Source organism: Lycium barbarum, chromosome 10 (assembly GCF_019175385.1).
Source record: "Lycium barbarum isolate Lr01 chromosome 10, ASM1917538v2, whole genome shotgun sequence".
Lineage (NCBI taxonomy): Eukaryota > Viridiplantae > Streptophyta > Magnoliopsida > Solanales > Solanaceae > Lycium > Lycium barbarum.
Genome location: NC_083346.1, coordinates 6,825,081 through 6,850,329, shown reverse-complemented (window position 1 = coordinate 6,850,329; position 25,249 = coordinate 6,825,081). Strand labels below are relative to the sequence as shown.

At 37.6% G+C, this 25,249-nt stretch overlaps 2 protein-coding genes across 4 annotated transcripts; both read left to right on the top strand.

Moving 5' to 3' along the window:
• The first annotated feature begins 15,446 nt into the window (after positions 1-15,446).
• On the top strand, positions 15,447-19,368 carry LOC132612661 (uncharacterized). Its single transcript, XM_060326775.1, has 4 exons — positions 15,447-15,792; positions 16,001-16,315; positions 16,746-18,075; positions 18,426-19,368. Exons 1-4 carry the CDS (start codon positions 15,447-15,449, stop codon positions 19,366-19,368), a joined length of 2,934 nt encoding a protein of 977 aa, XP_060182758.1.
• Positions 19,369-22,155: 2,787 nt separating this feature from the next.
• Positions 22,156-24,999, top strand: LOC132616188 (F-box/kelch-repeat protein At1g30090). Of its 3 annotated transcripts, none has more exons than XM_060330800.1 (2): positions 22,156-22,254; positions 23,360-24,999. In XM_060330800.1, exon 2 carries the CDS (start codon positions 23,419-23,421, stop codon positions 24,604-24,606), a length of 1,188 nt encoding a protein of 395 aa, XP_060186783.1. In that variant the 5' UTR covers positions 22,156-22,254; positions 23,360-23,418; the 3' UTR covers positions 24,607-24,999. The 3 variants fall into 3 exon arrangements, with proteins under 3 accessions (XP_060186783.1, XP_060186782.1, XP_060186784.1); XM_060330799.1 differs by lacking the exon at positions 22,156-22,254 and adding an exon at positions 22,337-22,522; XM_060330801.1 differs by lacking the exon at positions 22,156-22,254 and adding an exon at positions 22,585-22,736.
• The last annotated feature ends 250 nt before the right edge of the window (positions 25,000-25,249 follow it).

Sequence of the window (25,249 nt, the reverse complement as noted above, 5' to 3'; positions counted from 1 at the left end):
AGGAATTGACAAATTACAAACAGATCCTAATTTGTACGTGCGGAAAGTGAATGTGCAATCTAGGAACGGTCCTAGAAGCCAAAAGAGAAGAAGAAAAATCCATCTTTTCCTCATGGGATTGGATGAGGGAATGTATGGAACGGTAAGTTGAACATACTGGCCCAGTAACCGTTGCCATCATTGAACAAGGTCTATTCGAAGTTGGTGCAAGAAAAGTGTGTGAGAATCATACGAAAAATGGAGGACCGAAGTGAAACCATGACTTTAGCCTTACAAAGGAGAAATCCTTACCGTGATCGAGGTGAAGAGAAAAACAATGGTGCATTCTGCACATGTTGCAAAGATCTGGACACGTTGTGGAAGGATATTTTTGACTCATTGGTTATCCGAATTGGTGGCTGGGAAATAAAAAATGAGGGGAAAAAATCGACGGAAAAGAACGAGGACAGCAACAACAACAATAGAGGAGTGGACCAAGATCCAATCGTGGTAGAGGAAACCACCGGGCTAACCCCGTGGTTGCCAAAGAAGGAACTCAGGTGGAGACAGGAATAGTGAACACAGGCAGTGCGACTTCACTATTTGAGCAATGCGATTCAGAAGACTGTGATTCACATATTGAATTCTCAAAGAATAAACCCGAATGGAAGATGGATAGTAAGACCGAAAACTCATCCTGAATCATAGATTCCGGAGCTACCAACCAGGTGACAGGTAATCCAGAGAAACTGAGCAATACGCAAGACATTCCTAAGTGTCCAGTTGGTCTTCCGGATGGAAGTAGCTCGGTGGTTACAAAAGAAGGAACAACCAAGATGAATGACAGGATATGGTCGAGTAATGTCATTTTTGTTCCTGATTTGACATGCAATTGGATTTCTGTATCACAACTAGTTGATTATTTAGATTCTGATGTGACATTTAATAGAATTATGTGTGCTATACTAGACTCCACCATGGGGAAGCTGATTGAAAAGGGTGAGCGTTGAGCTGGACTTTACTATTTCCAGAATGTGCCGCTGATACGGGCTATGAAGGCAAAGGCAGTTGATTGGTTCGATCTTTTGCACAAACGGTTGGTCATCCTTCAACACAAGTAACAAAGTTTATTACGACATTAGGCTTAAAGGAGAGTGGTAATAGATTAGATAGAGAACGTGATGTATGCCAACGGGCAAAGACAGAACACAATTCTTTGTTTTGTAATGGATAGTTGCAACTCCGTAAAAAAGAATTAAGTCAAATTTTTCTTAAATTGAACCATTCCTATATTATATATGTGTATGTGTAAATACAGGTACCATCTATATTTTTTATATGGATATATGAATTCATTTGGTTCTTTTTATTATTGCTTAAGCTGGGATGATTAAAAATTATCATGTCCGGTTCCCTCGGGGGATCGATTTATAAGAATTCACCCATCCCAATAACAAAAAAAACCTGACTTGAATGATTCCCTGACTTGAATGATTTTGTACAAGTGTTTTTCCTTTAAGTGATAATATTGCTTCGGATACTTTTGAGATGATTCACTATGATTTATGGGGACCATATAGAACCTCTTCTTCTTGTGGTGCTTCATATTTTTTTACTATTGTGGAAAATCGTTCACGAGCCGTATGGATCTTTATCTTTGTTGATAAGAAAGAAGTGTCCCAAACTTTGAAGAATTTCTTCGCTTTTGTGGAGAGGCAGTTTGGATAAAGGGTGAAGATAGTTAGAAGTGATAACTGAACTAAATTCAGGTGTATGAAGACTTACTTCTTCAAACTTGGTATTCTGTTTCAAACATCTTGCATAGGGACACCCCAGCAGAATGGAAGACTCGAAAGAAAACACCATCACGTCCTTATGTAGCGTGAGCAATAAGATTTCAGGGTTATCTTCCGATCAAATTCTGGGGAGAATGTATTTTAACTGCGGGGTATTTAATCAATATAACATAGTCTTCGGTTTTGAATGAAAAAACCCCCTATGAAATTTTGTACGGGGAGGCGCCCCGATATGATCACTTAAGGCTGATAGGGTCACCATGCTACGCACACACAAAGGGAAAAATGAGGGACAAGTTTGAGAGTCAGAGTCATAGGTGTGTCTTCATGGGATACCCTTACGGAAAGAAGGGTTAGAGGTTGTATGACTTAGAGAACTATGAATATTTGGTCTCAATAGATGTGGATTTATATGAGACTAAGTTTCCCTTAACTGTAAGATCGGGAAACTTGACCGACAGTGTAGAAGTAATACCGAACGGAAGAGAATCTCCAAAATAAAGTTGTGTTAACGTGGACTAAACGGAGGGAGAAATAAACAAATACAACTTCGAAAAAGACATGACTGATAATATAGGTACGAACGAAACTCATATGGACGGAGTACGGACATCGAATATCGAACCTACGGATTAGCCGAATTTAGATCGGACAAAGGCCGGTTTGGATAGAGATAGAATAGAGAAAGTACAGCTGGAAGGTATCCGTACTAATGAAATGCACCCGGACGAACAACTGGGTCGAGGCAAATGTCAAAAACATGAATCGATCTAGCTACGCGCCTAGGTCATTGAACCTTTCCGGAAACAAAGTCCATCAACTCATCCGCTCGATCCTCAGCAATCCTCGAGTGCACCTTATCCTTTAGTAACTATATATCCTGTGATAATTTTTCCTTGCAGCAATTACCACAAGAACCAAACCAAAAACCTTCTCGGAGGCAATGGAAAGGAACATTGAAAAATGGCTATTGTAAAGTTGTCTAAAAATAAGAAAGACATTGAAATAAAGATAAGGAGAAATCCGGAGCCATCCAGAAGCCATGGAGCTCACCCCGAATCTCAACGAACAGCCCTAACGGGGAACCTGGTAGTCGCGGCCTCCACTAGTGCTAGGGATCGAGTCTGCACAAAGAAAGGTGCAGTAAGTGTAGCATGAGTACAATAAACAACAGATGCTCAGCATGCATCTTTGACCGACTCTTTTCGGAACGGAGACGAGGGTTGGTCTAACACGCCATAACCACAATTGTCCGCCATTAGTTCGAGTATAGAATAATCATAATAACAGCTAAACCCACATAATAGATAGATTTCAAGATAAGGCCAAACAAATACTAATAATCACAACAACAGTGTAGAAAATAGATGAATGATATGCAAATGCAATGCAAGGCCTTCCCGATATACACGTGTTCGAATATTAATGAATAGTGACCCATGGGGGGCTTATGAGGCCCATATATCATCGCTCTCGTAGTTTCCTCAGATCATAGCCTCAATCACCTCATATCTCAATAACCTGTCTCTTAGCCGAACCGGCCTCAAGTACCAATAGAACGTGCTAAACATCATCACTCGTCCGGAATAAGATCCCATCGGACTCACAATCACATCCTCAAATCGTATGCATGAATACATGTAAAGCATGAATATGGCATATATCAAGTCAAGAACAAGTATAAAAGCATGAAATCCATTCTCATGTTCATAATACCATAAAAGCTTCACCCTTTTTACTTCTTTTCATTTCAACAAGGATATATGTATGAGTGATATGCACACGAACAGACAAGACAGACAAATAATAATGATAAGAGACATGAAGTACGGGCATTGGACCCCGATCACAGATCCAAAAGATTATACTATCAGCTAGTGCTCAGACATGACATGCAAACCAACTATACAATTGAAATGGCACAAATACCCAAACATAATGACCGGTATCCGATACTAGTGCTCGTCACCTCACAAGTATCGGAACCCCCTTAATTCTCCCAATTACCCCTTATTAGATTTATTTCAACCAACACACACATTCAAGAAAGAGTTCAAGGTTTCAATATGCCTGGTAAGCCGAATTTCGAGTCACAACGTCCCTTGCCACTCCGAGAAGTCCCCGAACAAACAAAGTCTGGTCAAATATGAAATATACGTTAGAACACGAGTCCAACAACATCCATATTGCTACATAATCTAAATGCCCCAAAATAAGCCCTAAAACTAGGATTTCGAATCCAAAAGGGCAAAACAGTAAATTGAGCCTAAAATCATGATCCTTATGCTTCATATAACTTAAATATCAAAAATCATTCATAAACAACTACGAATTCATGCTCAAATGTCCAAATCCTAATTCTCAATTTGGGTTCCCAAAACCCCTCCATAAATCTCTTAATTTCAACATTCTAAGCATGGATTAAGGGTCTAACTCATTGAAATAATCATAAAACCGAGTTAGGATACTTATGATTGCTCTTTGAATTGCCTTCAATTCTCTTCCAATAATGCTTTCAAACTTAGGGTTTTCGAATGGGATTCAAAAGAAGAACACACTAAAGACCACATTCTGTTCAGCGATTTGCGCACCTGCGCACTTAAGTTCACACCGGCGGAACCAACCTCGCCTCGGCAAACTCCTAAAAAATATCTCGGCTCCGCCGCACTTCAGTGCACGCGCTTCTGCGGGAAAACCTTCTCAGAGGCGGACCGTGACCAAGTCCACAGAGTCTAGCTCCTGCGAGCCTCCACTCGCTGGAGCGTATCCATAGGGGCGGGACCCTCTAGCACCTGCGCATACACCAGAAATAAAAAAAATCTGATTTTTGACTCTCAACACCTGAAATCCGGATACTCTCTCGGAACCTCCCCGAGACAAACCAAATATGCAGATACCTATAAAACACGGTATGAACTCGCTTCCGCTTTCGGAATTCCCAAAAGAGGTCTCGTTGACCAAGTCAACCCTGAACTGGTAAAAACCAACTTTCCACCCGAATGACCAAAATGCCCCCAAGACCCCCGGGAACTGAACCAAACACTCAAACAACCTATATTCGACATTCCGAAGCTGATGGAACCAATGGAAATCCTAAAAGACGAAATTACCCCAGAAGATGCCTAAAGTCAACCTAACATTTAAAGATAACCTAACTTAGCAAATTCTGAAAAACAAGCAAAAGGGCGGTTTCACAAGGGCAAAGTAGGCAAAAACACGAAAGCAACCAAAACGACCCTAACAGGTCGTTACATTGAGGACAATTTCTCTTAGGTGATATACATTAAGGACCATGTTGACCACTTTCTCAGATTTGAACATCTCATGTGAATGCTGAATTCACTTAAATTTATATGATTTTTTCATTCAAACACGTAAACTAAGCTCATTTACCCATTGAAAACCTCATATCTATTCGAACATTTTTATTACTTAATCCTACCTCCGATTCATTTTATTCATATCTTTTTGTGCACGCCTCTTAGGAAGTCGATGCTAAAAGAATTCGAAGATACTTCACATTCCACCACGAATGAATTGGATGAAGTACTATTACTAGCAAATATTTCTGGTTCGACGAATGTCGAGGTAATCCCAAATCCCAATATCAAGAAATCCAATATCCTAGATATGTCACATATGGCATCGAAAAAATATCAGCAAACACTAGCTAATTAATAAAAACTAACACATACTACTGTATTAAAATTTTATTCAAAAATTATGAAATACATGGATGCTTCCATACGATTCAGTGATTTAACTGGAATACTTATAATAATGCAATGAATACTCTGTTCTTTCAAAAAGTTTTGCATACTCTCTTCTTTCAAAAAGTACTCATTTCGGAGTTTCTTTTTATAGTCTTATAATGACTGTTTAGCTGAATAATATTCCTTATTTGTGTTTACCCCGGATTTGGATAATCAATTGAATTTGTAAGTGGGTATAGGATATGTGCTTGGATCTCAATATATCGTAGGGAAATGAGGTATATGAACGTTATGTAGCAAAGCAGTTGATGAAGTGTATTAGTGTTGCTAAATGACATGCAATACTTGTTTGAAGAAGCACAATGGAAATGAAAATAATTGTTATGGACCGAGTCCGATATTTGAGAGAGATTACATATATGTTTTTCTATTACAAGTGTTCTTGGAAAATGAAGAAGCCAATCCCCTTAAAGAAGAGGGATGCGCTCTATTTATATTGTTGCCTCTATGGGCTTCATACAATACTAATCATTAAAAAATAAGAGAAAGGACAACTCTGAGTGGGTTAGGTTGGCCGTACGGTCTGACACCCGTACGATTGACAGTTGAGCATGACAGGATGCTATCGACGCGTGGCAACCGCGTAACGGATCTCCCGGACTAACGGCCACGATCGAACGGACTAACGGCCATGATCAAAACGGACCAACGGCCACGATCAATTCGGACCAGCGGCCCCGGTCAAACGGACCAACGGCCACGATCAATTCGGCTATGGAGAAATCGGACCAGATGATGATCTTCCCTCTTTTCCTTCGATCTCTGGTCTTACCGGTTCTAACATATGTCCGATTTTTACCGTATACAGATAACCCCCACACTTTCGGGACCGTAGTTTTATCGGAGTAACGGGAAGTGGATGAATCACGCCTTCATTTCATTCTTCCTTCATTTTATTTTCTTCACTTCACTTTATTTTCTCTTCATTTCGTCACCTCTAATCATCTTCCATCTCAAGTTTGTTGTTGATTTAACCGTTTATCCCCTTTGGTTCGTCGCTTGTATTATGAACGGTGGAAGTCTCGGAGGATCACCCTTGAGCAAGCCGGGCATGGTTTTGCAGATCTTCCGGCCCTGATACTTAAAGCTAAGAAGGTCGAGGAAGAAGCTAAGAGAGCCCTCGAGACTGACTCCCACGACTCCGAGCGGACAATATCCGAACACTCCGGATCCAGCCATACCGGATAGACCAGGGGCTGTACTTAGCCTTTTGTTGTTTGCTTTTGTAGGGGTTTCCGGTGTAAAGACCTTCGTATAAATGGAATACGCATTTTTCTTGATTTTCTTTATTGTTTTGCTTGAATATCTGTTATGACCTTCGCCCGAGTTGTCGGTCCGATTTAAGGACAAGCAGACTCGGAGTCATTATTCCGCGCTGTGCCTAAATATCGGCTTTTCTCTTCATCCGGTATGTTTTGTCCGGGAATTTGATGGAGTTTTTTGCCCGTGGGACTTATCTTATGCTTTGTGAATTCAGACGTCTCCGAATCACGATAGGCATTTTTAGGGCTGGTATTTTTCGGCTATTTTTTAGGGCCGGTATTTTTTCGGACACCTGAATCTCAACCTTAGCTAAATTTCGATGTAACAGTCCCCGTTTGAGGGGTTAACGATTTTGGCCCTGTTCACTATGACCTTGTTGCCTTTGTCGAATTTCGATTGTAGTGCCCGGAATAGGGTATACGAATGAAGTAATGCCGAAATACGGCGACAATCATCGGAGTAGAGTATTTTTACAAGAAGACACCCGAGATATCGTTATCCGAACTTTCGATGATTTTTGTATTGCAAATATTTGTACAAGATACGAGAATTTTGTTTCCTTCTGCTTTTGCCGTAGCTAATACTGCTTGGACACGATTCATTCTGATCGTTTGGTCCTTTCATCGACACCGAATGCAGAAGGTCCGGTTTTGGTTTTGCCGTAGCAAATATTGGGGGGACACGATTCATTTTGATCGTTTGGTCCTTACACCGAAACCTAATACAGAAGGTCCGGTCTTGATTTTGCCGTAGCAAATATTGGGGGGACACGATTCATTTTGATCGTTTGGTCCTTACACCGAAACCTAATGCAGAAGGTCCGGTCTTGATTTTGCCGTAGCAAATATTGGGGGGACACGATTCATTTTGATCGTTTGGTCCTTACACCGAAACCTAATGCAAAAGGTCCGGTCTTGATTTTGCCGTAGCAAATATTGGGGGGACACGATTCATTTTGATCGTTTGGTCCTTACACCGAAACCTAATGCAGAAGGTCCGGTCTTGATTTGTTGAGCTCCTCCGTTTTCCATTAACCGGGGTAAACCTCGATGTGGGTATAAGTCCCTTAGTGCTTATCCGAGCTGCAAGATCAGGCGAACGCTATCAAGCCCCCACTCGTAGGCCGTGACCCTGAGTTCCCGGCCGTTTGTCCTTATTTTTGTTAAGTAACACGTTGTACTTGTTGCCTCATTAAAAACCTAGTCGAAAAACCCATTTTGGGACAAAACCGTACTAAGGAAAAGAGTGCAACACGCGTTTTCAGACCTAGATCCTAACTTTATCTGGTACTTGACTTCTTGCAAAAAGAAAAAGGTTAAACATGAGGTGTCCATACCTTCGCAGTAATATCCCTTCAAATGAGCCAAGTTCCGGTTGTTGTACAATCGCTGCCCGTCCACGGATTCCAGCTGATACGATCCTTTGCCCGTTACCTCGGTTATCTTGTACGGTCTTTCCCAGTTCGGACCCAGTTTTCCTCCGTTGGGATTCTTGGTGCTCAAGGTATCTTTCCGAAGCACGAAGTCCCCAACTTAGAAATGTCAAAAATTGGCTCTCCGATTGTAGTACCTTTCCATTCTCTGCTTCTGGGTTGCAATACGGACCAACGCGTTTTCGCGAAGTTCATCCGTGAGATCGAGTTTCACAGTCGTGGCCTCCTCGTTTGACTCCTCGGTGGTATACCTGAACCGGGGACTCGGCCCGTTTATCACCCTCGCCCGGAGAAATGACTCGGGCCATCCCTTGATTTTTCCGACCTGAAGCTTGGTTTTCGAGAGTATGGCCGATACCTTTCCCTCGATGGTCCGGCCTCCGGTTCGTAATTCTTTCGTGATCTCTCCGAGCTTTTGTTCATTTTTACGGGCCCCGGGGGAAGCTCGAGTTGGTCATTCTCTATCCGAATTTTTGACTCGTATCGGTTATGGACATCCGCCCAGGTCACAGCCTCGTATTCCAGCAAGCTTTCCTTTAATTTGAACAAAGCCGTCGAGCTCTGAACATTGAGCCCCTTTGTGAAAGCTTGTGCGGCCCATTCCTCCGGAACCGGGGGGAGCTCCATTCGTTCCCTTTGGAACCGGTTGACAAATTCACGCAATAGCTCCTCATCTTTTTGGGCTATACGGAAAATATCCGCCTTTCGAGCCTGCACCTTTTTGGCTCCGGCGTGTGCTTTTATGAAGGCATCGGCGAGCATTTCGAAAGGAGTGATTGAATGCTCGGGCAGATGATCGTACCAAGTCAATGCTCCTTTTGACAGAGTTTCCCCGAACTTTTTCAGCAACACGGATTCGATTTCATCATCTTCCATATCATTGCCTTTTATAGCACAGGCGTATGAGGTCACGTGTTCGTGAGGGTCCGTTGTGCCGTCATATTTTTGGATATCCGGCATTTTGAACCTCTTCGGGATCAATTTCGGAGCTGCACTCGGAGAAAAAGGCCTTTGGATGTACCTCTTTGAATCCAGCCCTTTCAAAATAGGCGGAGCTCCCGGGATTTGATCCACCCGAGAGTTGTATGTCTCCACCCTTTTTTCGGTCGAGTCCACCCGCTTCGCCAACGTTTCGAGCATTCTCAGAACCTCGGTGGATGGACCAGCTCCGGAGCCATTGCTTTCAACCATCCGTGCCTCATCTCTTCTGGGTTCAGCAACACTCTTCGCCTTTTCCGGGGTCGTTTTATCTCTTCCGTTTTGCAGCTGGGCTATTGCGATTCCCTGTTCGGCAATCGCCGCTCTCTGTTCCTGCAACATTTCAAAAATTAAACGCAAGTCAATATCATCATTCGGGGTATCCGGTTCTTTCCGGACTTGTGTCCCGGACAAAGTAATTGAATTGTTAGTATTTAAAGGGTCCGTGGGGTTTGGCAATCCTCGTGGCCCGCTGCCTTCATTTTCGGCCATGATCTCGTTGTTGTTGACGTGACCAGATTGCCCACTGTTAGCCATTTGGTCCGTTTTTTCATAGACGGACAGTAGATGTTTCTGATTTTGATGGGTAAGATAGATATCAAGATCAAAGACCACTATTATCCTAGCCCCACGGTGGGCGCCAAACTGTTTACCCCGGATTTGGATAATCAATTGAATTTGTAAGTGGGTATAGGATATGTGTTTGGATCTCAATATATCGTAGGGAAATGAGGTATATGAACGTTATGTAGCAAAGCAGTTGATGAAGTGTATTAGTGTTGCTAAATGACATGCAATACTTGTTTGAAGAAGCACAATGGAAATGAAAATAATTGTTATGGACCGAGTCCGATATTTGAGAGAGATTACATATATGTTTTTCTATTACAAGTGTTCTTGGAAAATGAAGAAGCCAACCCCCTTAAAGGAGAGGGATGAGCTCTATTTATATTGTTGCCTCTATGGGCTTCATACAATACTAATCATTAAAAAATAAGAGAAAGGACAACTCTGAGTGGGTTAGGTTGGCCGTACGGTCTGACACCCGTACGATTGACAGTTGAGCATGGCAGGACGCTATCGACGCGTGGCAACCGCGTAACGGATCTCTCGGACTAACGGCCACGATCGAACGGACTAACGGCCATGACCAAAACGGACCAACGGCCACGATCAATTCGGACCAGCGGCCCCGGTCAAACGGACCAACGGCCACGATCAATTCGGCTATGGAGAAATCGGACCAGATGATGATCTTCCCTCTTTTCCTTCGATCTCTGGTCTTACCGGTTCTAACATATGTCCGATTTTTACCGTATACAATTTGGTTCTCTCCTTTAATTAAGCAATTGTCACTGTCATGAATTTGATTGACTTCATTTGCAATTTTACATAAAGCTTTCAAAACCAGCTCTCATATTTGTTTTATATCTTATTAACATGAATATGAGCGCAATATGTTAAATCTTTTACTCCTCCAAATTGATTATGTAACTTATCAAAATTAATAACTGTCTTCATGATTTGAGGATTTAGACAATAGATTTTTGAAACTAAATACAACAAAAAGAGTATACTCAGTGAAATCCCACAAAGTGGGTCTGCGGAGGGTAGAGTGTACGCAGACTTATTCCTACCGTGGGAGATAGAGAGGATGTTTTCAAGACTATTTTGAAATTAAATACACACATACATATTAGTAGACAAAGTAGGCGTTTTAACATGAATTAGTGATATTGAAAAGAAAAACAGAAGTAATAGTTTAAGTTAAGTTGGATATTTGGAAGTCGAAGTTGTATTTAAATATGCATTCCACTTAAAAAAGATATTGAAGTTTTGTATATATTTTTTTTAATTATTATTTGAAAAGTTGGTTCAGACCAGATTTTCAAGCTTGATTTTGTTTTTAAAAAAAAAGTTTGGAGTGAATTTCACACGATATATAACTAAACAATTTTTTTTTTTAAAAAATGAGCAAAAAAACAAAACAATTTATGTCCAACCGGCCCTAAGTATTAAAATCACTTTCACCTACACACACATGTAAAATTATAACTATATACTAGTGTCATTTGGCCCCTACTAAGCCCAGGCCCAAACCAACGTTACAGTTAAATTTATAATTTTTTATATTTTTTTTGCTCTTACTTTTTTTTTTTCAACATCAGTTGGATCCTTTCTAAAGACTTCTAAAATCTTGATGTACAAAAAGGTATCTAAAAGTTAAAGAGATTATTATTATTTTTAATTTATATATTAGATTTTTTTTAAGAACAAAAATTAAATAAATGCATGCACGAAAGCTCTTATAATTTCCATTTTTACTGATATTTTTGAAATTATAGTCTCTGAAGATCCAAATTGAGCTTTATCATATGTAAAATTAATTTCATTTGTTTCTTTAAATTGTACTCATATTGGCTATAACTTATTTTTAACAAAAGATATAAAATATTCAACTAATGCCAAAAAAAATTAATGCTACATTATTGTTTTATGATGAAATGAAATCAATAAAGTTAACTTGTAAACAATTAAAAGCCTTGATATTGCAAGATACTTTTGTAGATGTTCTTTAAAAAAAAAAAAGTTGAATAGTCAATAAAGATAAATTGTTCTTACATTAAGACATCCTTTTTCCTTCCAAAAGATGCATGTTAAGAAATAACATTTATTCCGCTTAATTTAATGAACCTTTTTATGAAATCGATATTGTAATAACTTTTTAATGTTAAACTTAACTATTTTGTCCTAAATTATATAAAATATTGATTATCCTATATTGTGTAAAATATTTTACTAGTAAAAAAAGTGAGAAATATTCTTTTGCAATTGCTTAGTATTATTACTGTTTGGAGATCAAATTGTATTTTCATTAATAATAGTTTTTTCAAACATTTTCAAAATATATATGAAATAATCTTCAATAGTTCCCTTTTTAATAGAATTTGAAATAAGTTTAATACCATTAATTTCATATAAAAGAAAGACTCTAATAAGTATGATTAGTGTGCTTTGTGGGTCCCACTATCACCTTTTTCATGTCGCTATCACTTCTAGTGGTATGAAAAAAGTCCTTAAAGTTCTTAAAATTTACCAAAATGTGTGAGGAATTTGTAAGTCATTATAATCTTAATTAGGGGCAAAAAGAAACAAAAAAACTCATGCGAGGACTACAAAAAAGGGGTATTTATATATATATATATATATATATATATATATATATATATATATATATATATATTATTTTTAACTATATTAGAAGCATGAGTTTGTGGTATCGTCGTCCACCTCCTACTCATGTAAAAAAAAAAAATAGGTGGGTCCACATCCTACTCATGTAAGAAAAATAAGGTGGGTCCACCTCCTACTCATGTAAAAAAAAAAGTTGGAATATAAATTTATATTTCTGCATCATAATATCTCACAAGTTATGTTCCGCACCATTAAAAATTTATGGCCACTAGGCATAAAATTTAGGAAAAAAATATATAACTACGTGGATGTAATATTTTATGCTGGATTGTACATTATTGAAATTATTCCTAAATTAATTTCTAAAGGCAAAAATTAAATACCAGCCCATTTGAAGGACAATTCGTGCAATTTCTTCCATTTTTTAAGTTTTTAATTTGTAATAGACAAATTCCCTTTTTTAAAACTAAATTCAATAGTGAGCTATAATGAAGAAAATTGTATTACACCCTGTCCAACATCTCAATCATGTTAATGGTAAGAATCTACTCACTAATTTACCAATTTCAAATATTTGCTTATCAAATTTTATTTTAAGGTCAATTTTTTATGTCAATTTGATCAACTTCTAGAGCAAATGAGGAATCAATTTGCTTTTATATAATTTAATAAATGTTTCATTAAAAAAAAATATCCTACAAACCTAATACCTTATAAACGGTACAACAGATTTATTTTGAAAGAAGGAATTTTTTCTTTCAACAATTTATGAAAAATATAATGAATTAGGCCCATAATAGTAATATGAAAAATTAAAATGATTAGTAGTGTGCTTCAATATTTTTACAATGATAGGATCCAAATATTTTATTAGGATAAAGTTTTTAATTTGAAATAGAAAATTCCCTAATAGTTTAAAAGATAGGAGACAATTGCAAAAAAAAAATGATAATAAGTTCAGAAAATTGTAAAGGTACGCTTAGAGAAAATTTAAAGAAGATAAATTTAGGAAAAAAGAAATAATGATTTAAATTGAACACAAAAACCGCTAAAGAAGTCATAAAACCAAAAGATTTAAAACTTATACCTTTGGGTAAGGATAAAAATGCACTAATTTTAGACACATATATCTCACATAAATAATGAGGAATAACATTAAGGAGACGACATATAAAAGGTCAAGAAACGTATACACATATAGTAGAAAGAGATGATGGCATAAAACTCGATAGAAGAAGATGTATTTCAAATCTTTCAATTGGAGAACCAAACCAGGAAAGTCATATATGGAAAAAGCGGACTAAGTAAAATAATTTATTGATATTTTCAATTAATTGAATTATAATACTTTCTATAATAAAAAATTCATAATTATATTACAAAAAAAGTACTCTCTCTGTCCTAATTTATGTGACATAGTGAAGAGTCAAAAGTATAAGTAAAAGTGCACGGAGAAAATAAATATGTGTCGTAGAATTAAAATTGAAGTGCATACGTGTATACATGAGGAGAGAATAAATATTCAGTATTATGACATATATCCATCTGGGATAAAAAAGTAGTTTAGTAATGTAGCCAAGTAATATGGAACGGGGGGAGTACTTCATCTATTAATTCTTAAAGAACTTGAAAAGTAAGAAATTAACAAGTATAAGTACACGGAGGAAATCAATGTGTCGGAGAATTAAAATTGAAGTGCATACGTGAGAAGAGATAAATATTTAGTATTATGACATATGTCCACGTGGGATAAAAAAATAGTTGGTTATGAAATGAAAGATCTTTGAAACTTGTGGTCTAAAACATGTCATAGATATTTGTGTGGATTTAAATCATTTCATTAAAGGTAAAAGGGGAAGTTTCAAGTTAAATGATTTCTAAACATAAAAATATATCATTCTTTTTTGGAAAGACTAAAAAAAAAAGTGTGTTGCTATTTTTTGTGTTGGGCTCGTGCTAACTCGTGCTTTCATCATCTAGTATTATTTTATTTTATTTTAACTATAATGTAAGCATGGGTTTTCTACTAAGGATCGTCGTCCTCATAGGGGCTCAATGGGAATTTCAATGTTTTATGCTTACCCGTGGATGTTGAATTGGCTTTTGGTTGCATTTTTCTCAATTCATTTTGTGAAGAGCACTCCGGGTGGACATTTATTATTGAAATTTTTTATTATGTGTGAGATATGCCATGTAATATTTGTGTGAGGGGTTCATTAAGTGACAAGTGGACTGTGGGCTTCTTATCTACTTTAAGGCTAAGAAGAGAGAGAGATATAAAAGTGACATGATCCCAGCAGATTTGTGTTAAATAAAAATATATTAAATTGGGGGGTCCACTTACTCTTTAATGCTCGTTCATTCCAAAGAGAAAAGAAAATGACTTTTAACGTACGCCGCTGGTGGCTGCCATGGTGAGAGGACGAGGAAAAGGCCCAGGTCGGCCCCGAAAAGAGCCTATCATCGCGTTTGGGAGCTCGGTGGGAGCTCAAGTGCAAGTGGACACTGTGCAGAAGGGTAAACAAACTGCTCAGATGGAGAACAACGATGGGCAAACAGTAGATTTGGCAACCTCCTCTTCGGGACAGAGTGGGATCTCGACGAGGCTAAACCTTACCCCCTCACCAACTTCTACTACTAATATGCCTAGCCATTCTCCTGGGTGTATAAACCCTAGCCTCACTAATATGGTGAATAACCCAGATCCGACTGAAACAAAAATGCAACAAGAAGAGATAATCCAGGAGGGTCACGATGATACTCTGAAGCCAGTAGCTACTTGGAATACTCTATTTGCAAAAAATCGGGCAACAGCTAATGGTATGTCACTTAGTTATATCCCGCCTCAATTAATTGATGGACAACTGGTGGCTCAGCTGGATAAAGGGGAAGTAGATAAAGAAACAAAGAAGTAGAAAAATGCCCTTATTGCATATTTTATTGGGGAAATACCGGGGTACAATGCAATGAGGAGATACATCACCCAGCATTGGAATGGAGTAGGAGAACCAGAGTTATTCTATCATGAGGATGGGTACTATGTCATCAAATTTCACACTGAAGATGATAGAAATGAGGTACTACTCTGGACCCTATACCATTAACAATCGTCTTATAATCCTTAAACCTTGGTCCATGGATTTCGACTTCAATGCTGAATTCCCTACACAAATCCCTTTATGGGTGAAGTTCCCTCACTTACCTATGTCATACTGGGGCAAGGACTCACTTAGCAGAGTAGCTAGCTTGATTGGAGTTCCAATTTATGCGGACGAGTGCACAACAAAACAGACCCGTATCACCTATGCTCGAATGTTGGTTGAAGTGAATATTACTCAAACTCTCCCGGATGAGGTTATAGTCCTGGGACCAGCAGGTGAGAAGTATAAACAAGCAGTGACATAGGACTGGAGGCCAAGTTTTTGTGCATCGTGTCAAGTAGTTGGTCACCAATGCCCTCCTAAGGAGAAACAACAACCTAAAGTGCCTAAAGTGTAGCCTAAACCAAGGCAGGTCCCAATGAAAATCGGGCAGGAGTGGAAGAGTAAAGATATAGTTAAAATGGCTCCTGGTAATTGGAACAGCTCCAATACCAGTTCAGGTGACCAGAACATTGCTAATCAAGGGCAAGCTAATGCAAGCAAGCAGCAACCTAGTGTGGGAACTCAGCAGCCTACTGTCCAGCAGCAAAAAGAGTGTACTAACCAGCAAAAAAAAGTGTATTGTCCAACAGAAGACTCAAGCCCAACCTACTGGGATTAATGACAAAAGGGATCAGCCAGGACCTACACTTGACTTGACAAATTTTCCTGAACTAGGAACAGCTGTTGCCAAGAAGAAAAATGGTGGAGTACAATGCGATTCAAGTGGGAATTCCCAGCCCCCTCCAAGCAAAGGGGGTAACTCTAAATCCAATTAATGTCTTGGCTTGTATGGAATATTAGAGGTTTGAATAAAAGGCACAAGCAAAAGTAGCTTAAGATTTATCTTAGGTCCAAACAAATAAAGCTTGTAGGCCTCGTAGAAACTAGAGTAAAAGAGCACAAAGCAACAAAAGTGGTAGCAAATGTGTTTCCGGGGTGGAACTTCCTAAACAACTACGCCGAAGCACCTAATGGCAGAACTTGGATTGTGTGGGATCCTAATGTCTATAAGGTGTCGTTTATTTGCTCTTCCTCGCAACTAATCCATTGCCACATTGCATATTATAAAGGGAACTGAACTGCTTGATCACTATCATATATGGGTTCAACTCTCTCGATGGAAGAAAACAACTCTGGGAGAAATTGCAAGATATTGGGCAAAGTATAAATCAACCTTGGATCCTAGGAGGTGATTTCAACGCTGTTCTTCATCCATCTGATAGATTATTTGGTGCATCAATTACGGCTACTGAACTGAAGGATTTTAATGACTGTGTTCAACAATTGAACATTACCGAATTGTCGTGGAGAGGGGAATACTACACTTGGTCAAACAAACAGTTGGGTACTGACCGAATATGTAGCAGAATTGATAGGCTTTTTGGTAATGTTGATTGGATGATGAAATGGGGTCATGTAACCACAGATTATGATTTACCCCATGTCTCTGACCATGCTCCAATGCTGCTAAATATACAAGAAGTCCAGTGGAGTATTAAAACTCCATTTAGATTTTTCAATATATGGGCAGGTCATGACTCCTTTCTCCGCATAGTAAAAATAGTATGGGACAAGAAGTTAGACTCGAATAAGATGGGCAATGTATGGAAGAAGCTTAAAACTCTAAGAGGAGAACTGAGGAAGCTGAATGAGCAGGAATTCAAATTTCTCTCTCAAAAAATTGCTCACACCAGAATGGAATTACTATCTACACAAGACCAGATCAATAATCAGTGCAATGATACCCTCCTGGCCAAAGAAAAACAGTATCTACATGATCTAGAACGATGGTCTCTCATCGAAGAGAGTGCAATACAACAAAAAGCTAGAGCCCATTGGATCAGATTGGTAGATGGAAATAATAAATATTTTTCAGCTATGATCAAGGAAATGACTCACAAAAAACAGCTCCTAGAATTAACCTCCTTATCAGGCATCAAATTGACTACACCCGCAGCTATAAAGAAGGAGATAACAGAGTTCTATAAGTCCCTCATGGGCACTGCCAGCCAAGCCCTTCCTGCAGTAAATATAGAGACAATGAGGAAAGGCCCAGTCTTGTCACATGCCCAGGGAATTGAGTTATGTAAAGAGATCACTGAGGTAGAAATCTGGACAGCACTACAATCCATAAATGATGACAAATCTCCAGGAGTAGATGGATACAATGCATTCTTTTTCAAGAAGTCTTGGAATATAATAAAAACAGAAATAGTTGCTCCCATCAGTGATTTTTTTCGCACTGGACAGATGCATAGAGCTATTAATTGTACCCTTCTCACCCTTGTTCCAAAAACTCCTAACCCCGCGAACATCAAGGAATATAGACCTATTGCCTGTTGCTCTGTTCTGTACAAGATTATTGCTAAGATCCTGGATTCTAGGCTGCAGAAGGTCATGACTACAATCATCAATGAAGCCCAATTTGGTTTTATCCCCAGAAGAAAGATAGCTGATAATATTATCCTAGCCAACAAACAGGTAAGAGCTTATTCTAGGAAACCTATCTCAGCAAGGTGCATGATAAAAATTGATTTACAAAAGGCGTATGACTCGGTAGAATGGGGATACTTAAAACAGGTGCTCGAAGCTTTATGTTTCCCTATCAAATTTGTTCAATGGATCATGGAGACACTGTTAACTATTCTATCATGATAAATGGGGAACCCTCAGAACTATGGGATGCTGCTAGAGGAGTACGACAGGGGGATCCAATATCCCCCTACCTATTTGAAATCTCCATGGAGTACTTAAGTCGATGCTTGGGGGAATTGAAGGAATGCAAGAATTTCAAATTTCATCCTAAATGTGCAAGAAATTGAATTACACACTTATGTTTCGCTGATGATCTTTTATTGTTTACAAGGGGGGATCTAGCCTCTGTCTCTGCTATTTTTGACAAATTCCAAAGCTTCTCACTAGCTTCAGGATTACAAGCAAACAGAGGCAAAAGTAGTTTGTATTTTGGAGGGGTAACAGAGGTGGTGAAGAATGCAATCAAACAGCAACTTGGCTTTGGTGTTGGTGAACTACCTTTTAAATATCTCGGTATCCCCTTTTCCACAAAAACATTATCTACACTCCAGTGGTCCCCACTTATCGATAAGATGGTAGCTAGAATCTCTTCATGGACAGCGAAGAAACTTTCTTATGCTGGTCGGGTTCAATTAGTCCAATCAGTATTTTTTGGTATCCAATCTTACTGGTCTCAGATGTTTGTGATTCCTTCAAAGGTCCTTAAAGTCATTGATGCTTTTTGCCGGAGTTACATATGGTCAGGCACTAACACTATCACAAAGCGGGCTTTAATAGCTTGGGACAGGATGTGCTTACCTATCTCTGCTGGTGGCCTCAATCTCATCAATGTACAGATTTGGAATAAGGCATCAATTGCAAAACCCTATTGGGACTTGGCTCGCAAATCTGACAAGCTTTGGATCCGGTGGATTCATAGCTATTACCTCAAGGGAGAACAACTAGCTACTGCCCTCATTCCTAAGCAGACTTCGTGGATGGTACGGAAGATCATAGACTCAAGAAGCATATTGGAGCAGCATCTCGTAATGGATGAACAGAACTTGACCATCAGAAAGTTATATTTAGCTATGGTAGGAGACAGGACAAGAATGGAATGGAAAGACCTGATGTTTAATAATGGTGCTCGACTTAAAGCAAAATTTACCCTCTGGTTGCAACTACAAAACAGGCTACCCACTACAGATAGACTGCAAAAATGGGGACTGGCCGTCGATTGGAAGTGTAAACTCTGCAATGTCTACATGGAAACGCGGGATCATTTATATGTTTAGTGTGATTACTCAAAAACCATATGGATAAAACTTCTCCGGTGGGTTCACATGGACTATTATGCTGCTGCTAACTGGGGAAATCACCTCCAATGGGTCCGAAGCAAGGCAAAAGGTAAATCGCAAGCAGCACAGACCCTCAAGTTGATATATACTGAATTCGTATACGCGGTGTGGATGGAAAGAAACCAAAGAACGTTTGAAGATAAAAGGAGATCATGGCAGGCGGTAGCAAGAGAGATTGCCTATGTGTGTTGTGTGAGAGCTCCTGCGTGCATTAGAACTAGAATGCAGCAGCTGGTTTACTAGACTAATTCATCACTGCTGTACTTCTTTGAGTTTATTTGCTGAGATAACAACCTGCGTTAGGGATGCTATAGGCTTGTAATTATTCACATTGGTGATTAATAAAAAATTAGTTACAAAAAAAAAAAAAGACTTTTCTTCTTCAGCTCAATGTTCCATCTTCTTCGTTCTCAACTAAATAATGGAAATTTTGTTCAAACTAATTTTTTCAAAAATTAAAACTACACGTCTAGCCATGGTAAATTAAACATGCAATTTCTTTGAAGATTGGTGTTCAATTTTGGTTGTCATCCTTGCTGATACTAAAAGAAAAAATTGACATCTGATGCTAAAAAAGAATAAAAAATTAGTTCCAGATCTTAATTTTTTCTGTCTAAATCTAGCTCAATTACTTGGATCTTCTCCTGCCACTTCCATTTTATCCTGGTGGTATATATGTACCAAAATAAAGTTCAGCTCTTCATTTTCTTATTTGAAAATTTGGCAACAGAATGTGATTGTACAAATACAATTTATTTGAAGAGAAAAAAAAAGAAATAAGTTCATAGATTTATACATTTAGAAGAGAGTTTCTTGTAACTTTACTTGACTTTTGGATATCTCTTTGAGAGTGCACCGATCAGCAATGGTGTATTTTTCTTTGAGTGAAATTTACTTTACTTGATTTAAATGTGATATGCAAAGATCCCAAATAAAAGGATGGAAAATTGTGAAAAGTTCCCACCATTTCTATTGTACGTATTATGCAGTGTTTTCTTTTCATTTAGTTTCATTTGTGATTTGTAAAAGTAGAGAAGGGGCCCACAAATAGCACCAATAATGTTTCATGACCACAAGAAAAAAAATAACACCAAGGAGTAAGGATGAAAGGGTTAATAGAAATGAGACCCACAAACTATTATTTTTCAATAAAAAATCACCCTCACATGTCAAGTCATATTTGTGCCTCACCCACCATAAAACTTTTCGTTCCCAAATTTCATATATAATGGCTCTTTTGCATGTCATATGTTACAATGAAATTGTCATTTAAGCCTTATAAAAAGGCATTAAAGATGTCTTATTTACAAAAATATACAAGGCTATGAAAATAATAAGATGAAAAAGCAAGGGCAATAATAGCCTGGAAAAACAGAAATGGACGTGGGACCCACTACATAGAAGAGATCAGTAAAGGATTACACAACACACCAATAATAAAGAAAAGTTTTATGTAGTGGGTCCCACGTCCATTTCTGTTTTTCCAGGCTATTATTGCCCTTGCTTTTTCATCTTATTATTTTCATAGCTTTGTATATTTTTGTAAATAAGACATCTTTAATGCCTTTTTATAAGGCTTAAATGACAATTTCATTGTAACAGATGACATGCAAAAGAGCCACAGTATATATGAAATTTGGGAACTCCTCCTTTTGAGGCCGCCTTTAAAATTGTGCGACTGTAGAAGTAATATAGCAAAGCTTAAATTTCTATTCCTAAAGCATTTTTGTTACAACTGTTAGAGTCACATTTAAAAGCTTAAAAATAACTCCAATATTTTATAAATTTGCTGAAGTTTTACTTTTCATCTACTCACGGATAAGTTTACTTGGAAGTATGTGGAGTTTTTAACGTTTATATATAATCCATAATAAATAACTTTTTACATAATTGAAAAGGTATTAATTATTTTTAAAATTCATCCTTATGCATATAAGTAAAGTTTTAAATAACCACGAACTCAATAAACTGATACTCTATTTAATTAAGAATAATAGAGTATATTTTTAATACTCCTTCTGTCTCATATTACTTGTCCAGTTTCTTCTTTACATGCCCTTTAAGAACTTATAAATAAAAGTATATTTTTTACTACATTACCCTTATCTCTCTTCAATTAATTGCACTATTATAAATATTGGTTAATTAAAATATAATTAATGTTAAGAGTAACGTAGGAAAAACTTAATAATAAATTCTATCTTGATTTCTGTAAATGGATAAATACTTTGTGATGAATATTTATAGTAATGTGAATAACATATGGGGCTGAGTGAGCATGCCCTAAAAAGAGATCTTGCTATATTTAGTAAATTGATAATTAAACATACTACATTACCTTATCTCTCTCCAATTAATTGCACTATCATAAATATTGGTTACTTAAAAAACAATCAATATTAAGGGTAAAGTAAAAAAAAAACTTAATTAACTCTATCTTGATTTTGTAAATGAATAAGTATTTCAGGACGAATATTTATCATAACGTGGACAACTATTATAGGACAAAGGGTGTATGTCCTAAAAGATATATCTTTTCTATATTTAATAACTTGATAATTAAACATAGTACATGATAAATTTATAATTAAAAGATTCAAAAAATATTTTAATACATTATACATATTTTTAATTTAAGGCCATTGATTAAAAAATCGCTCGTTATTTTTTAATTTTCGTGTTTAATTAAATTAAGACATAGAAGTGGACAAATGTGGAACAGATGGAGAAATAAGTGGAGTCCAATATTTAACAGTTGGGAAGTCACCGTTTGCAATCATAACACCTCTGTCCTTTTGCACTTTTAGCTTCTTCTTATCTCAGGTGAGCCTACTTTTACTGTTACTTTTGTGTGCATAGACATAAAATTACTTTAATTAATAAAATATAATAAAACCACAGATTCTGAAATCATAGATTTGCCTCCATTTAAGAAAATTAATTCTAATGATAAAATATTTTTGTTATTCATAACTTGTATGAATACTATAACCAGCTCACCACAAATCTTTTGAATGATTAAAAATGTTCAATTATTGCTAAAGACACCAGCTTTACCCTTCTGTTGATATCAATTGTTCTATTTTAATCTGTAAGTCTTTATTCTTTTCACTCTTATGTACTCCTATAAACAGGATTGATCTGTGAATTAAAAATATATTTATATGTGTAGAGGGGTTCCTTTTAGTTTTTTGGGTAAGGGGAAAAAAAAAAAAAGAACCCCTCTACGCATATATGTTTTGCTTAAATTCAGGGTTCTTGTTTTGATGCTTTTGTATTTCTAAGTGATGAGGTTGTAAAAAAAGGTAGTGACTTTTCCTTAATAAAAAAAGAAAGAAGAGCAAACTCTGCCTATATTCTAATGTACTCCTATTTCTGCTATAAATAGGATTGATCTGTGAATTAATAATATATATATATGAGTAGAGGGGTTCTTAAATTTTTGAGTTTTGCTTAACTTTCAGGGTTCTTGTTTTTTATTCTTTTGCATTTCTAAGTCATGAGGTTGTAAAAAAAAGTAGTGACTTTTCCTCAAAAAAAAAAAAAAAAAAAAAAAAGAAAAGAAAAGAAAAGCAAACTCTGACGATATTCTTATGTACTGCTATTTCTGCTATAAAAAGGATTGATCTGTGAAGTAAAAATATATATAAATATGAGTATAGGGGTTCTTAAACTTATGAGTTTTGCTTAAATTCAGGGTTCTTGTTTTTGATACTTTTGCATTTCTAAGTCATGAGGTTGTAAAAAAGTAGGAGTTTTCCTTTAAAAAAAATAAAAATAAAAAAAATAAAAAAATAAAAAAAAAGAAGAGCAAAGTCTGCCTGTTTCATGTGTCTGAATTTGCTTTTGGGATTTTATGATTATTAGATTCAAAGATTATGTGTTTGGGTTTTGGATTCTGATTTACCTCATTTATGAATGAAACCAGGGCATGTTCTTTTCACAGCTCTGAAAGGAAAGTTGGGTTTGTAAGAGAAAGAAAGAAAGATGCAAAGAGTAAGGGTATCATCACATCAAGCTCCAGTGCAAAGGCTGGGGGGTTCACAAATGACATTGTCCCCAAAGTTTAGGTTAGCTGCAAAGCAATCTGATCCTTCATTTGAGTTAGAACTGCAGTTAAAGGGAGAACCCCTGATTCCTAGACTTCCAGATGATGTTGCTCTCAATTGCCTCCTTAGGATACCCGTCGATAACCACATGGCCTGTAGGACCGTCTGTAAGCGATGGTATTCACTCTTTGCCACTAAAGATAGATTCTTTTGTCGAAGGAAGGAGCTTGGATTTCATGATCCTTGGCTTTTTGTCTTTGCCTTTCATAAAAGTAGTGGCAAAATTCAGTGGAAAGTTTTTGATCTAAACAACTTTGCTTGGCATACTATCCCTGCGATGCCGTGCAAGGAGGAGAAAGTGTGTCCCCATGGATTCAGGTGTATATGCATTCCCCATGAGGGTGTTCTCTATGTTTGTGGTGGAGTAGCCTCTGATGTTGATTGTCCCCTTAATTTGGTGGTTAAATATGAAGTCCGGAAAAACCGTTGGACTGTTATGAAGAAGATGATCACAGCTAGGTCCTTTTTTGCCAGTGGAGTTATTGATGGGATGATTTATGTTGCTGGAGGAAACAGCACAGATCTTGTTGAGTTGGAGTCTGCTGAAGTCTTGGATCCTATTAAAGGGATTTGGTACCCTGTTGCAAATATGGGAACTAACATGGCCTCATACGACTCTGCAGTTGTTAATGGAAAGCTTCTAGTAACAGAAGGTTGGTTTTGGCCTTTTTATGTTGTGCCTAGGGGCCAGATTTATGACCCTAAAACAGATAATTGGGAGAACATGGCTTCTGGACTTCGAGAAGGTTGGACTGGTTCTAGTGTTGTGCTATACGGCAGATTGTTTGTAGTTTCGGAACACGAACGGACAAAACTTAAGGTTTACAATGCAGAAACTGATTCCTGGGACACTGTTGAAGGACTTCCACTGCCAGAGCAGATATGTAAACCTTTCTGTGTAGATTGCTGTGACAACCGGATTGCTGTCGTAGGCCGAAATCTTCATGTTGCTGTAGGACATATCACGAGCCAAGGCTGCTCATTCGCTGTTTACTGGCAAGTGGTAGATGCTCCTGAATCCCTCTCTGACTTCACGCCGTCTAGTGCGCAGGTTCTATTTGCTTAGTTTTCTTTGCAACTACACGGGATTGCCAAAACTGTGCGTGGAATACCTAATATATTATCTTATGTATTTCCAACAAGGTAGGGGTAAGATTCGCGTACATCCTACCCTTCCCAGACCCCACTTGTGGGACTACACTGGGTGTGTTGTTGTTGTATCAAGGTCCATATACTCTTTCTGCTGTATTTAGCTCTAATATAGTAAATCCCTTTACCATTTAGCTTTCCTGATTCTTATCATGTACTTCTTGATCAATGCTATTTCACTGAGGAACGTAACTAGCTGGAAGTAGCCATTAAATGTTATCTAGTTGAGATAAATTGATGAAATTACTGGATTGTGGTAGTGTAATAGTTCATATACTTTAACAAAGCTTTTGTGTACTGCTCTATTTAATTATAGGTATTTTACTACTGTATATTTTCCATCTTGTGGCCAATTGTATTCTCCATTTGGAAGAAAATTCTTTTTCTCACATGCTTGTTACGATTCCCCTAATGACTACTGCTCTCCTTCAAACCTGCATTTGTATTGGTCTACCTTTCTCTTGAATCAGAACCTTCTTTTCGGGGTCCACTATGATTGTCCACATCTAGTTGAATCCTTTCCGTCATACTTCATTCCCAGCTAGTAGCCAGAGTTACCT

What these genes read in the sequence shown, in the direction of transcription:
- LOC132612661 (XM_060326775.1), top strand. Translation starts at nt 15,447, where the DNA reads ATGGGTACTATGTCATCAAATTTCACACTGAAGATGATAGAAATGAGG. An exon ending in TATAGTCCTGGGACCAGCAG is followed by an intron (nt 15,793 to 16,000) that starts GTGAGAAGTATA and finishes TAATTGGAACAG; the next exon opens with CTCCAATACCAGTTCAGGTG. An exon ending in GCCCCCTCCAAGCAAAGGGG is followed by an intron (nt 16,316 to 16,745) that starts GTAACTCTAAAT and finishes CTTGGATCCTAG; the next exon opens with GAGGTGATTTCAACGCTGTT.
- LOC132616188 (XM_060330800.1), top strand. Translation starts at nt 23,419, where the DNA reads ATGCAAAGAGTAAGGGTATCATCACATCAAGCTCCAGTGCAAAGGCTG.